Raw genomic sequence first — 11282 nt, forward strand, 5'->3', positions numbered from 1 at the left:
TGGCACTTGAACTGCTTTCCCGTTGTTTACGTGCGCGTTCCCGGCAACGTGACTTCCAACTCGGGAGGGAGCGCGCAGGACGAAGGGGCGGAGCGGGGTTGCGCGCAATCAGGGCAGCTAGTGATGAGAAGTGTCCCGGATATTTACCTTCCTCTACCTGGATCCTCGGACGCGGCGGCCCGTCCCGAGGTGGCCCCGGCGGTCATTCTCATGTGCACGATTCGTCACTGAAGCGGGACGACGGAGGTACACGCGACTTTTTCTCTTCTTTTTCACCCTCCCGAGAAAAGTTTGATGTCGGCCGAGTTGCTCCGGGCTTGAGGGAAAGTTTACTAGCAACGCGTTTCTTCGTGTTTAGGGTGTGTAGCTCCACTCGTGCACGCGCCCAGCCTGTCAACAGGTTCCGTGTTCGGATCAAAGTACGGATTGCTGTTTATGTTGACAATCATACCACCGGTTTTTACTTTTCAAATAATGCTTTGCTTTATGTTTCCGTCTTAACTCACTTTGTTTACTTTTTTGTACTACTCCACTTTGCCTTTGAGTGTCGCATTGATTTGCAAGTACCTCATCCAGTGATTTTTTTTTTTTTTTTTTTTTTTTACATGAGGAAAAACTATCAAGGCACACAAATAGGCAAAAATGTCATTAAAGTGGACGCACAGGTTGATTATATCCCCTCGGTCATGTCAGGCAAGATATTTTACATTTTCTGCTTGTCACCATATGTCAATCATGCACAGATTGCTGAATAAATATACATTATTTCTATAGGAAAAAATGCTACGTAATTGAATCCAAATAGTAATTTGAATAAATTCCCTCGGCACACCTGATGATCTCTGTCACACTACTGAGGCTTTTGCTAATCTATGTCCAATAAATCTGTCCAAATCACCATATCACATATCGATGCTAACCGCTAAAAGACGCCAACATGTACATGCTAATTAACCCTGCTATAAAGTCTTTACTTGTAAGTAAGCCTGTGAGAGGCTTAATGTGGAAAAACAAGCCATCAAGTAGAGCTCAGCTTGGTTTTAATACATTCCAAGTGTGTCGCTGCGTTCAAACATTAACCCAGAACACTGCGGACCCTTGTTTTTCTTTTTCTTCTCGGTAGCGCAATCCATTAATCGTTTACCTGGAAGCCAAGACAGGACTGGACACACTCAAATGCATGCAGGGACATTCCTCCAGCTTCCTTAGAAGTGTGAATGTCTGTATATGTTTTTGTGTTCAGCCAAGAATTGCAAAATGGGCGTGTTGGAGCGCTGAAAAAAAATGTTTAACATTCTTATCATTCAGCTGCTTTTGCGAGAGGCAGCAAGACCCAGTGAGAGACGAGGCGAGGGCAGGCCCGAGCTGAACATAAGCGAGGAGAGGGGAAAATTTCTTCCTTTCGGGACCTGATTATCTTTTCTGAAAGATGTGGTAAAATAGAACCAGAGTAAAAAATTCCTGTTTTTTTTAAATGCATAGCGGGCCGTATTTAATTCTCTCACCGGGCTGCACGAAGCCCACGAGCCACAGTTTGACCCCCCCCCCCTGCACTGTACGCTCGCAGCACTCCTTTGCATTCATGCTACATTAGTCACCGCTCCATCCAGTCCTCAACGTGCAGTGTCATCGTGAGGGCGGTGCTGTCAAACAACAGTGTGGAAACATGGCTCACGTTTGTTCCCATGTCTCTTCTCAGGTCCCCCCTCGCTGAGACCAGCCAAGGGTGGTTACCGTGGTGACAGACATGCCAAAACCAGACCTGCTCTGCTTAGTTCAGCTGCTGGACGGCACCATCGAGACCTTCCGAATAAATGTACGACGCAGACGTGCTGTTTCCTGAATATCATATGTTGCCGCTATTTGTCACCGCGCTCTGTTAATGATCGTCGATTGATCCGCATCTCCTATTCAACGGTGACCTTGGTGTCAAGGACAAGTTCACCTCCTGCAGTTGTCGCACTCGGGGGTTCTTTTGTGTGCTCAGCACATCTTGGCAAATGAAGCATGCGGGCCGTATCGATGCAAATGTGCATATATGCTGCAAGGCAATCGCCTTTTGATGCAGAGGCTGTGTTGCGTCTTTGTCTGAATATTAAATATGCAGTAAAACACCCCTCCCCTATCTCCATCTCATAATACATTGGAGTGAAAAGTTTTTCCTCCCTTTTCCTTCCTAACACTCCAATGCAGCAGCTTCATAATCTGCTCATAATTACGTCTTGTTGGGGACTGCAGCCATTTTTTTTCCCTCAGCTGTGTAGCGCACAAGCTCTTTAGCGAATTGTACACCACTCGGGATAAACTAGTAAATAATAGAATAAATATAGAATGGAAAAAAATGGAATAAATACATTTGAGGTGACAAAAATTAATCGAGTAATTGACAATCGATTATGAAATTATCTGACAACTAATTGTTTAATTTAATATTGTTTAATATTGACAATAAAGCTGACTTTGACTTTGACTTTGACTTCAAATTCTCAAATTTTAGCCTCACAAAAGAAATTATTCTTTGTGTTCAACCAAAACAAAACATTTGCCAAAAAATCTGCTTTTACTTTGGAAAACAACCGAATTTACTACAATTGTTGGAATCGTCACTCCAAGCGTTGGCCGCCTCTCACTGGATACGTTGCGTCCACTTTTCAGAAGCATGATGAAGGTGTGGTTCTGCTGGACCGAGTTTGCGACCACCTGGGCCTGCAGGAGAGGCAGCTCTTCAATCTGCAGATCAGAGAGTCCAGCACAGCCGTCACCTCCATCACCGCCAACACACACTCGCCTGTGAGCGTGCACACACTTTTTTTTTTTTTTTAAAGCCAGAGACTGTAACACGTTCCACTTGCTGTTTAACCACAGGGTGTGCTTGCATATTTTTTTTTATATCCCCTGTAAGCAATTATGTTTAATGATTTTTTTTTTCTTAGAGATGGTTGGAGCCTGAGAAACCTTTGAAGAAGCAGATAAAAGGTTTTTACCGTGCAAATTATCGCCCATTCCAAAATATATTTTGACATTTCCAGAGTAGTGTGATGATTGAGGTGACTCATGATTTAAGACGACACTGACACAGCGACATTTCTCCGCAGGTCTGGCATCTCCCTTTTATCTAAACTTCCGAGTGCACTTCTTCATTTCGGATCCCAACTCCCTGCAACATGAACAGACGAGGTGCGCCAATATTTTTGCCCTAGTTTATTTCCTTTTGTATTTTGGAACAGTTGCCAAACAAGTGCAATGTTTTGATTTCTAGTAGAAGGTGTGAGTCAAAATTCTGCTTTTGTTAAGGATGTTTTATGACATTTAAGTTAAAATAGTTTATATATAAGTTACTATCTTAAATATTTTTATTATTATATTACGTATTTTTATATTATATCATATATTATTTTTATTTTATTATATATTTTATATTATTTATGCAATGTTTTGATTTCTAGTAGAAGGTATGAGTAACTCAAATTCTGCTTTTGTTAGACGCTCAGTTTTATGACACATTTATATTATATAAGTTTTATAGTTTATATATAGGTTACTATCTTATATATTTTTATTATATTATGTATTTTTTATATTATATCATATATTATTTTTATTATATATTTTATGTTACTATATTATATTTTATTATATTTATTATATAAGTTTTATATTATATAAACACATTTGTTGTGTTTGTAGCAGTAGTTTACAACTTAGACTCCTCAAAAAAGGTTTTCCAATGACACATTTGTCTTCCACAGGAACCTTTACTTCCTCCAGATCAGGAGTGACATTAAAGAAGGCAGGTTCGTGCGCGCAACAAGCCCAAACACACCCAACAAAATGCAGCTCGTTTGTGTACACTTTTTATCGTTGTTCCATTGTTGATTGCAGATTGCAGTGCCCGCTGAGTTCAGCCGTGGTGTTGGCGTCTTACGCCGTGCAGTGTAAGTCCCTGTGATTAATGACCTAATAACGGTAGGGAATACTCACATTGTTAAATGTGCTCGCTAGTTTCCGACAAATGTGGCAAAAGTATCGGGACGCGAGAATCGAATTGATGGCATGTTATATAAGTTTTGTTTTTTTAGCCGAGCTGGGCGATCACTGTCTATCCCAGAAAAGCGGTTACTTGTCAAAGTACCACTTCATCCCCGAGCAAGATGAAAACTTTATATCCAAAGTGGAGGAGCTTCATCCAAAACACAAGTAATGCGATTCACAGCATCTAGTCCCGACCTCCCCTGCCGCGTTTTCCCGTCGCTTCGTTGACTCGACTGTTTGCGTGCGTTCATGTAGAGGTCTGAAGAAAAGCGAGGCAGAGTTGTGTTTCCTCAATACGGCCCGGACGTTGGAGCTTTATGGAGTGGAGCTGCATGCCGCTCTGGTAACATTCAAAACTGCTATTTCATGCTCCACTTTGCTTTCACGGATGACATTTCCCTGACTCTCCGGCTTTCAGGACACCAACAATGCTCCGCTCATGGTGGGCTTGGCGTCGAGTGGTGTTGCAATATTCTGTAATATGATTTGCTCCAGTTTCTTCCCCTGGTGAGTGACAACATAAAATGTTCTCCTCGCAAATGTTCTAAAACATTGTTTCATTTCAGGGGGAATATTATCAAGATTTCCTTTAAGAGGAAACGATTCTTTATACACCTCAAACGTAAACATGTAAGTAGAATTTTTAGTGTTCCAGAACTCAAATCTCTCTTATTAATATTAATGCTGATCGTGCAGGGCGAGACCCAGGACTGTGAAGTGACGCTAGTTCTAGCGTGCCCAAAGACCTGCAAGAACCTGTGGCGCTCCTGCGTGGATCATCATTCCTTCTTCAGCTGCAACCGCACTGCCAGGAGCCCCAAACATAACAACAGCCCAGTTCATTCCTACAGGAAGTTTATAACACACCACCTGGGCTTGGCAAATAGTAAAAATGAGAGGTATTTTTTTATTGGGGCATAAATTGTGAAATATTTTTTTTGTGACAACTTTTGTGTAACTTGCAGTGGTCCAGTTTGTCAACGTGTGGTGGGCGGAATGGTGTGGAACCCGGTTTTGAGGCGATCCATTTCGTCTGACTATTTGGAGACTAAGAGTCTACCGTCGAGATCGCCCCCCAGCACGCCCAACTGGTACAACCAAGTCGAAAATGCTTCATGGGGTTGTTCAATCGTCCTCGTCATGTTTCGGATTTGTGTGTACGCGACCAGGCGGAGTCCTCGCGTTCGCCACGGTATCAGCAAAGTCCGGCCGTCATCCATGGAACTAAGCGGTGAGCTGAAAGACGTACCTGAGGGAGAAGATGTGTTCTACACGTACAGAACGTCGGTCAGCAGCAGCAAGGACAGCGAAGGGGACGCTTCGCTGCATCCGTGTGTATTTTTTTTTTCTCATTATTCTTACAGGCATTTTTTTTTTTTACTGATCTCACTCAACAAACTTTGCATCCTCTAAACTTCAGAACAAATAGCTGATTCAAGAGTATGTTTAAATCAGACATGATGGTGGAAAATCAAAATTAACTGCTCCGCCTGGGCCCTGTTGAGCTGGTTGACTGCCTACCTCCAAAAATGAGGAGGTGGATAATTATTATTATTTTTTTTTTTATTCCCACATCTATACATACATCCAGAAATGGCTAAAATTCATCGTGAGTGCTCGGATAGTACGTACCATTTGGCCTCGTCCCTCGACGCCATTTCGCAAGGTGTCGCTGGGTGCGTCATCCTCTCAAACAACAACCCGCCTCCATTTTTTTTTTCCCCCTCGGGGGGAAAAAAACAAAACAGGTGGTGCCTTTTTTAGGTGAGGGAAATGGCCTCAACTATAGCAACGTTTCCACTTAGCTGCACACATCCGAAAATCTAATGACACATGAGAAGCGTGTATCAACCCGGTAAAATCCACTTTATTATTGATCATGTTGCTAATTGTCAAAAAAAAAATAATTACATTGTAATCCTCTTTAAGCGAGATTCAAGGGAATAAGATTATTAATTTCCTCACTCCTATTACAATCCATAACCAAAGGTTGGATGAGATCTTGTTGCATGCTGATGACAATATAGCAGAAGAGGATGGAGTCAGCAGCTCCCTCTACAATAACAAGGTACTTTATTAATAATAGTCTGGGCCACGCCCTTACGCAGTTTATATATTTACAAGATATGACGAGCGTCTTTTTCTTCAGCAGGCCCTCAGCGACGGCGACCTGCTGCTGATTCGAATCACTCCCGATCACGAGGGCAAGTTTGGCTTTAATGTTAAAGTAAGTGTGAATGTCGTCGTCCCATTTTGTGACTCGAGTTTTCTCACGCCATTTTTGTTATTTAATTTCCTCATAAGGGTGGGGTGGATCAGAAGATGCCTCTTGCCATATCACACGTGAAACCTGACTCTCCGGTAGGAACCAAATAATGCGGGCACATGTATTATCTCTCTGACCAGCAGGAAGTGAATCTCTTAAAAAGACTCGAACAGCATTATTCTTGTTATTCCTGCTATTAATTTACAGTTTATTTGCCGATTTGTCTCCAGGCCGGCCGATGTGAGCCCAAACTGCTGGAAGGAGACCAGTTGGTGCTCATCAACGGTCGAGACATTTCCGAACACACCCACGACCAGGTGGTGATGTTCATACGGGCCAGCAGAGAGTCGCATTCCCGAGAGCTGGCCTTGCTGGTCAAACGCAAAGGTCTGCTCGCGGATGTTCAGAAAACCCGCCGGGGCGGAGTTTAACACCGTCGTTGTATTCCAGGTCCCGGCCGAGCCGCGGCGCTACTCCTGTTGCCCCCCGCCCTCACCCTCACCGGTCAGTCCCAATCAGACGGGTCGCAGTCTCCTGGCCAGTCCGAACGGGTCACATCGCTGGACGAATCCATGCGACAAGTCGAGAGAGGAATTCAATCCGGAACTTTGTGCTTCCACTTCGAGGTATTTGACGAAGGTCGATGGGATTCGTCACCTGTTTGTATGTGTTGACTTGTTTACATTCCGATCATTCTCAGAATTTATACAGAAGGAAGCCTGGCTTGTCCCAGAGCTGCGCTCGGCTTCCCAAGAACATGGACAAGAATCGCTATCGGGATATTTTACCCTGTGAGTGCTTCCCCTTCCCGAGATTTTATTCGGTGAGCTTACGTACCTACTTTGCTTGCAGATGACGCCACCAGAGTCACCCTTCAGGGCCAGGAGGACTACATCAACGCCAGCCATATCGCGGTACGCACACAGTGAATGGATTCCCCAGCGATGGATTTACGGCTCTCGAATGGATGAATGTAAATCTCGGTTCTTTGTTTCTTAGGTGGCACCTCCGGTCTCCGGGGAGTGTTTACGTTACGTCGCAGCTCAGGGTCCACTACCGCAGACCTGCTCTCATTTTTGGCAGACTGTTTGGGAGCAGCAGTCACACACCATTATCATGCTTACTACTCTGACGGAGCGAGGAAGGGTATGCAAATGACTCCACTCTGCAAAAAAAAAAAAAAACACATTTGCTCAGGAATGGCTTTTAGTAAACAGGCACGGAAATTCAAACGTGTTTTGTGTGATGACTACATTATGAAAAGGCTCCGTTTTTATCTTGGCTATGTGAATGTGCCCAAATAAAACAAGCGTGTCACTTGCACTCAGATACAGCAACATATAATAATAATATTAACAAAAAATAATGATTAATAATAATACATTTTATCCCTAATAATAATTAATAATGACATTTTTCCTTTTTCAGGCCACTGTACTTGGCACTTAATATTTAAATCGGCATTAATGTGCGAAATGTCTGATTATTGTGATACCGAATAATTATCGCATTGATTCATGCTGAAATAACATTTATTTGATTACCCCCGCTATAACCCCAGCCAGTTTATTTGTTTCTGCCTGTGCATTCGCACGGAAATAATATAAATGTCAGCGGAGTTGGAGAAAGAATGACTGAATCCTGAAAAGCTCGGAGCTCGGAGTTCTCGATGGCGGGTGGAACAGCAACAGTAAAACAAGAATTCAAGAGAAAGCAAAAGCAGAATTTTCAAGGTCTCCGATAAATACAAATAAAAGTACGCTTCTCGCATCTCGCCTGTTGCTTGGTAACCTGAAGCTCTTATTAATTGATCATTTTTCTGATCTTCGTCAACTGCCTTGACATTTTTCTTTAAGACATGGCTCGCACATATTGACAATCACTTCATATCCTGCTCCCGATGAATTCCTTCCTGGCTTGCAAACCTACACCGCTTTAATTTGACAAGCAAGGAAATGATATCCTGACTGATGACTCAAGTCCATCCAAGTGCTTTACTGCCTTCCGTGATGTATTTGCAGACCAAGTGCCACCAGTACTGGCCGCATCCGCCGGATGTGAAGGATTATGGACACATGAGGGTGAAGTGTCACTCCGAGGAGTGTAACCTGGCCTACGTGACACGGCACTTCACCCTCACACACACTCAGGTACACATTTTTTTATATACATTCCCAAGCCAGTGGTCTACACCTCAAAACATCTCAAATTTAAAATGTTGCCATGGTTACGTTGGCTGAATTTTTAACTCCGATTCAATTTGGGCTGAATTTACTGCACACACACCGGCCAATCAGAAACGAGGAGGCACTTCTGCGCTAGCTTTCCATGATATGAATCTGAAACAGCCCTAATCTCGCAACATGATAATGATATTCATGTAATCCCTCCAGGGAGATGTACAGGCAGTGAGTCAAATAAATGAAAAGCATCTAAAGGTCATGTTTTAAAAGAAGGGGGAGGGGTGTTCACATGAATGGCAGGCGCCGGTAAATCCTACGCGCTGGCCCTTTAATACCGACTTCCATTGTGGCATGAGCAAACGATGACAGCTATCATGGCAATAGTTCGTTGCGACATGTGCCGCCGCTGTGCCATATGTCCTATCTCTGCGGGGAGTTATCAGCGGCCGAGCTAATTTCCGTGTGGGCGGACCCTGTGTGTACACAGGTAACAGTCGTTAAAATGGAGGCGTGTGTACGGGCAGGTGGCTTTCCATGGAGCTACACAGTTAGATCATCAGATTGTTTTTTCCACATTAACGTCCCGAGTGAACCTAATAAAGCTCAAGGAGGTATGAACATGCTAACATGCATGCACAAATACTCCTGCGTTGGCCCATCTGTTACCCTGGCGGTGCTCGTTAATCCCTGCATGAAGTCACAGGCCGCCCGTTTGAAAAAAAACACTCAACTCAGCTCTTTTGAGCTCCTCTCCACCTGTTTATCTGATTTTATCCGCTCGTGTCGTCACCCTTGTGATGTCACTTCACGCGTTTATCGAAATCTTTATTGTTGTATGAGATGTTTTTAGAAGTTTTGCACAGCTTGAAGTCTCTCTAATGATCTCCTTTTTGTGCGTGTACTCAGAAAGGTGAAGAACGCACGGTCACACACCTGCAGTACGTGGCGTGGCCCGACCACGGCGTACCCGACGACCCTTCCGACTTCCTGCTGTTCGTCAGCTCGGTCAGGGAGAGGAGACGAGCCCAAGAGCCTCTGGTGGTGCACTGCAGGTAACTCACGGCCTAATTGCTCCGACGCCGTTCGCTCCAATCCCATGCTTCTCTTCCAGTGCCGGGATTGGACGGACAGGTGTTCTCATCACCATGGAGACGGCTCTGACGCTGTTGGATCGGGGGCTGCCGGTGTTCCCGCTGGACATTGTCAAAACACTGAGAGATCAACGAGCCATGATGATTCAGACCACGGTACACTGGAGAAAACATGAGGAGGATTTGTTCAAATGTGCCATAGGAAAGATTTTATAAAATGTATTAAAATATACAAATATTTTTTCATAAAATGTATTGAAATATAAAATATATAAATATATTTTTTCATAAAATATGTATTTTTTATAATTTAGATATTCATTATTAGCGATGTATTTCTGTCTCTAACTTCTTATTTTGGTCTGTTCCAGTGTCAGTTCCAGTTTGTGTGCGAGGCCATTTTGCGAGTCTACAAAGAGAAGCAAGGGGGATCTACATCCCCGTAGTCCAAATCACAAACGGCACCAGAGGAAACCGAGCCTCGTAACTTCCACTCGAGCAACTCCCACCGAGGGGGCCGACAAGCACGGCAAGAGATTAACCTCTGTTGTGCCTGCCGGGTCGCTACACGGTCTGGATGAGAATTATGCAGCGTCCAAGCGCAGCTGGATGCCAGCTATGTAGCCAAGATCAAATAGGACACTTTGAATCTTACACTCGTCTGCCTTACGTTTCTGCCCAGAGCGCCGACTAAGCTTGGATGGGATACACAAAACGAATGAAAGCTGCTAAGCTCAGGAATTAAGTTGGTGTCGTCTGCAAGATGACTGACGGAAGGAAGAAGAAGTGATTGTTTTGTGTGTGTGCCTTTTAGTAGAGGGGCGGAATACTACAGAAGATGCTGTATGGGGTACTGTGGTGTGGCTGCCACTTTTCACTTAAATTATTCTCACAATGAAATAAACACTGATTTGTATGCCCTTCGTCTGTTTTATTAGGCTCCTCACTGTATGAACCTTACTTGGAAAATTGGAAAAGTAAAACTGAACAATATATATAATCCTGTAAAAGTTCCTAAAAATAGTATTGCAAAATTATTGTAATGGTGAACCTCTTTCTACTACTTTTTGGCAGGATGATGAAGCGTTTCAGATGTTTAGTTGACCTTCAGACGAGTGACTCAAAAGTTGGCATGGGATCAGCGTGGATATCAGCATAACAAATCAAGCTCCATCGGTCTGCTATGACAACATCTTGGCATCTATCAGAAAAACTACTGCTTCGAAGACTGCTGTGAGTGACGTTTGCTTTAATAATGTTTATTTTATTTACCAGCTCTACTAAAGTCATTTTCATGAAGCACTCATAACCATCGTTAAGTGAAGCTCCTCAAAATTGGCACTAAGATGCTACAAGATGATGCCAAAGCATAAATTAAAAGAAATTATAAATAGAGGATTCTTCCAGCAAAAAAGAAAAGAAAATCCACAAATAGGTCAATTCATGCATGCTCAACCAATAAATGTACTATGTCAGTTTTTTTATTTTTAATTATACTACTATTAATGCCTAAAGACTAACATCGCATGTTATAGGTGAATAATTAGTCGTCGGTTAATTAATAGGGAACATAAAATTGCTTTTTAGGTGATTTCTTGACACCATCGACTTTCTCCTGATGTCCGCTAGATGTCGCTGTTCTGCTTGCGTCGCGTACACGCGCATACACGCAGACGCAGATACAAATGCAAACACACGGGTCGCAGAAGT

General features: G+C 43.3%; 1 protein-coding gene across 2 annotated transcripts; it reads left to right on the forward strand.

Annotated features, from left to right (window-relative positions):
- The first annotated feature begins 81 nt into the window (after positions 1 to 81).
- On the forward strand, positions 82 to 10488 carry ptpn3 (protein tyrosine phosphatase non-receptor type 3). 2 transcript variants are annotated; one of them, XM_088387527.1, is made up of 26 exons: positions 82 to 246; positions 1700 to 1816; positions 2656 to 2790; positions 2934 to 2976; positions 3096 to 3177; positions 3750 to 3794; positions 3883 to 3935; positions 4080 to 4197; positions 4288 to 4375; positions 4451 to 4539; positions 4599 to 4662; positions 4729 to 4931; positions 4998 to 5123; positions 5202 to 5363; positions 6022 to 6100; positions 6182 to 6259; positions 6337 to 6393; positions 6529 to 6685; positions 6749 to 6924; positions 6999 to 7089; positions 7151 to 7212; positions 7298 to 7444; positions 8320 to 8448; positions 9388 to 9533; positions 9593 to 9728; positions 9944 to 10488. In XM_088387527.1, the coding sequence occupies exons 2-26, from the start codon at positions 1748 to 1750 to the stop codon at positions 10016 to 10018; spliced, it is 2610 nt and encodes an 869-aa protein (XP_088243653.1). In that variant the 5' UTR covers positions 82 to 246; positions 1700 to 1747; the 3' UTR covers positions 10019 to 10488. The 2 variants fall into 2 exon arrangements, with proteins under 2 accessions (XP_088243653.1, XP_088243654.1); XM_088387528.1 differs by having other exon boundaries at positions 6185 to 6259.
- Positions 10489 to 11282: the final 794 nt, after the last annotated feature.

The sequence above is a fragment of the Syngnathus floridae genome, chromosome 10, assembly GCF_059516105.1.
Source record: "Syngnathus floridae isolate MCC-2025c chromosome 10, RoL_Sflo_1.0, whole genome shotgun sequence".
In the NCBI taxonomy this organism is placed as follows: domain Eukaryota; kingdom Metazoa; phylum Chordata; class Actinopteri; order Syngnathiformes; family Syngnathidae; genus Syngnathus; species Syngnathus floridae.

Bases quoted from the DNA above. Each gene is read 5' to 3' on its own strand.
- ptpn3 (XM_088387527.1), top strand. From the start codon at position 1,748: ATGCCAAAACCAGACCTGCTCTGCTTAGTTCAGCTGCTGGACGGCACC. The intron at 3,936-4,079 runs GTAAGTCCCTGT...TTGTTTTTTTAG, and splicing joins GGCGTCTTACGCCGTGCAGT to CCGAGCTGGGCGATCACTGT. The intron at 5,364-6,021 runs GTGTGTATTTTT...CCATAACCAAAG, and splicing joins GGGGACGCTTCGCTGCATCC to GTTGGATGAGATCTTGTTGC.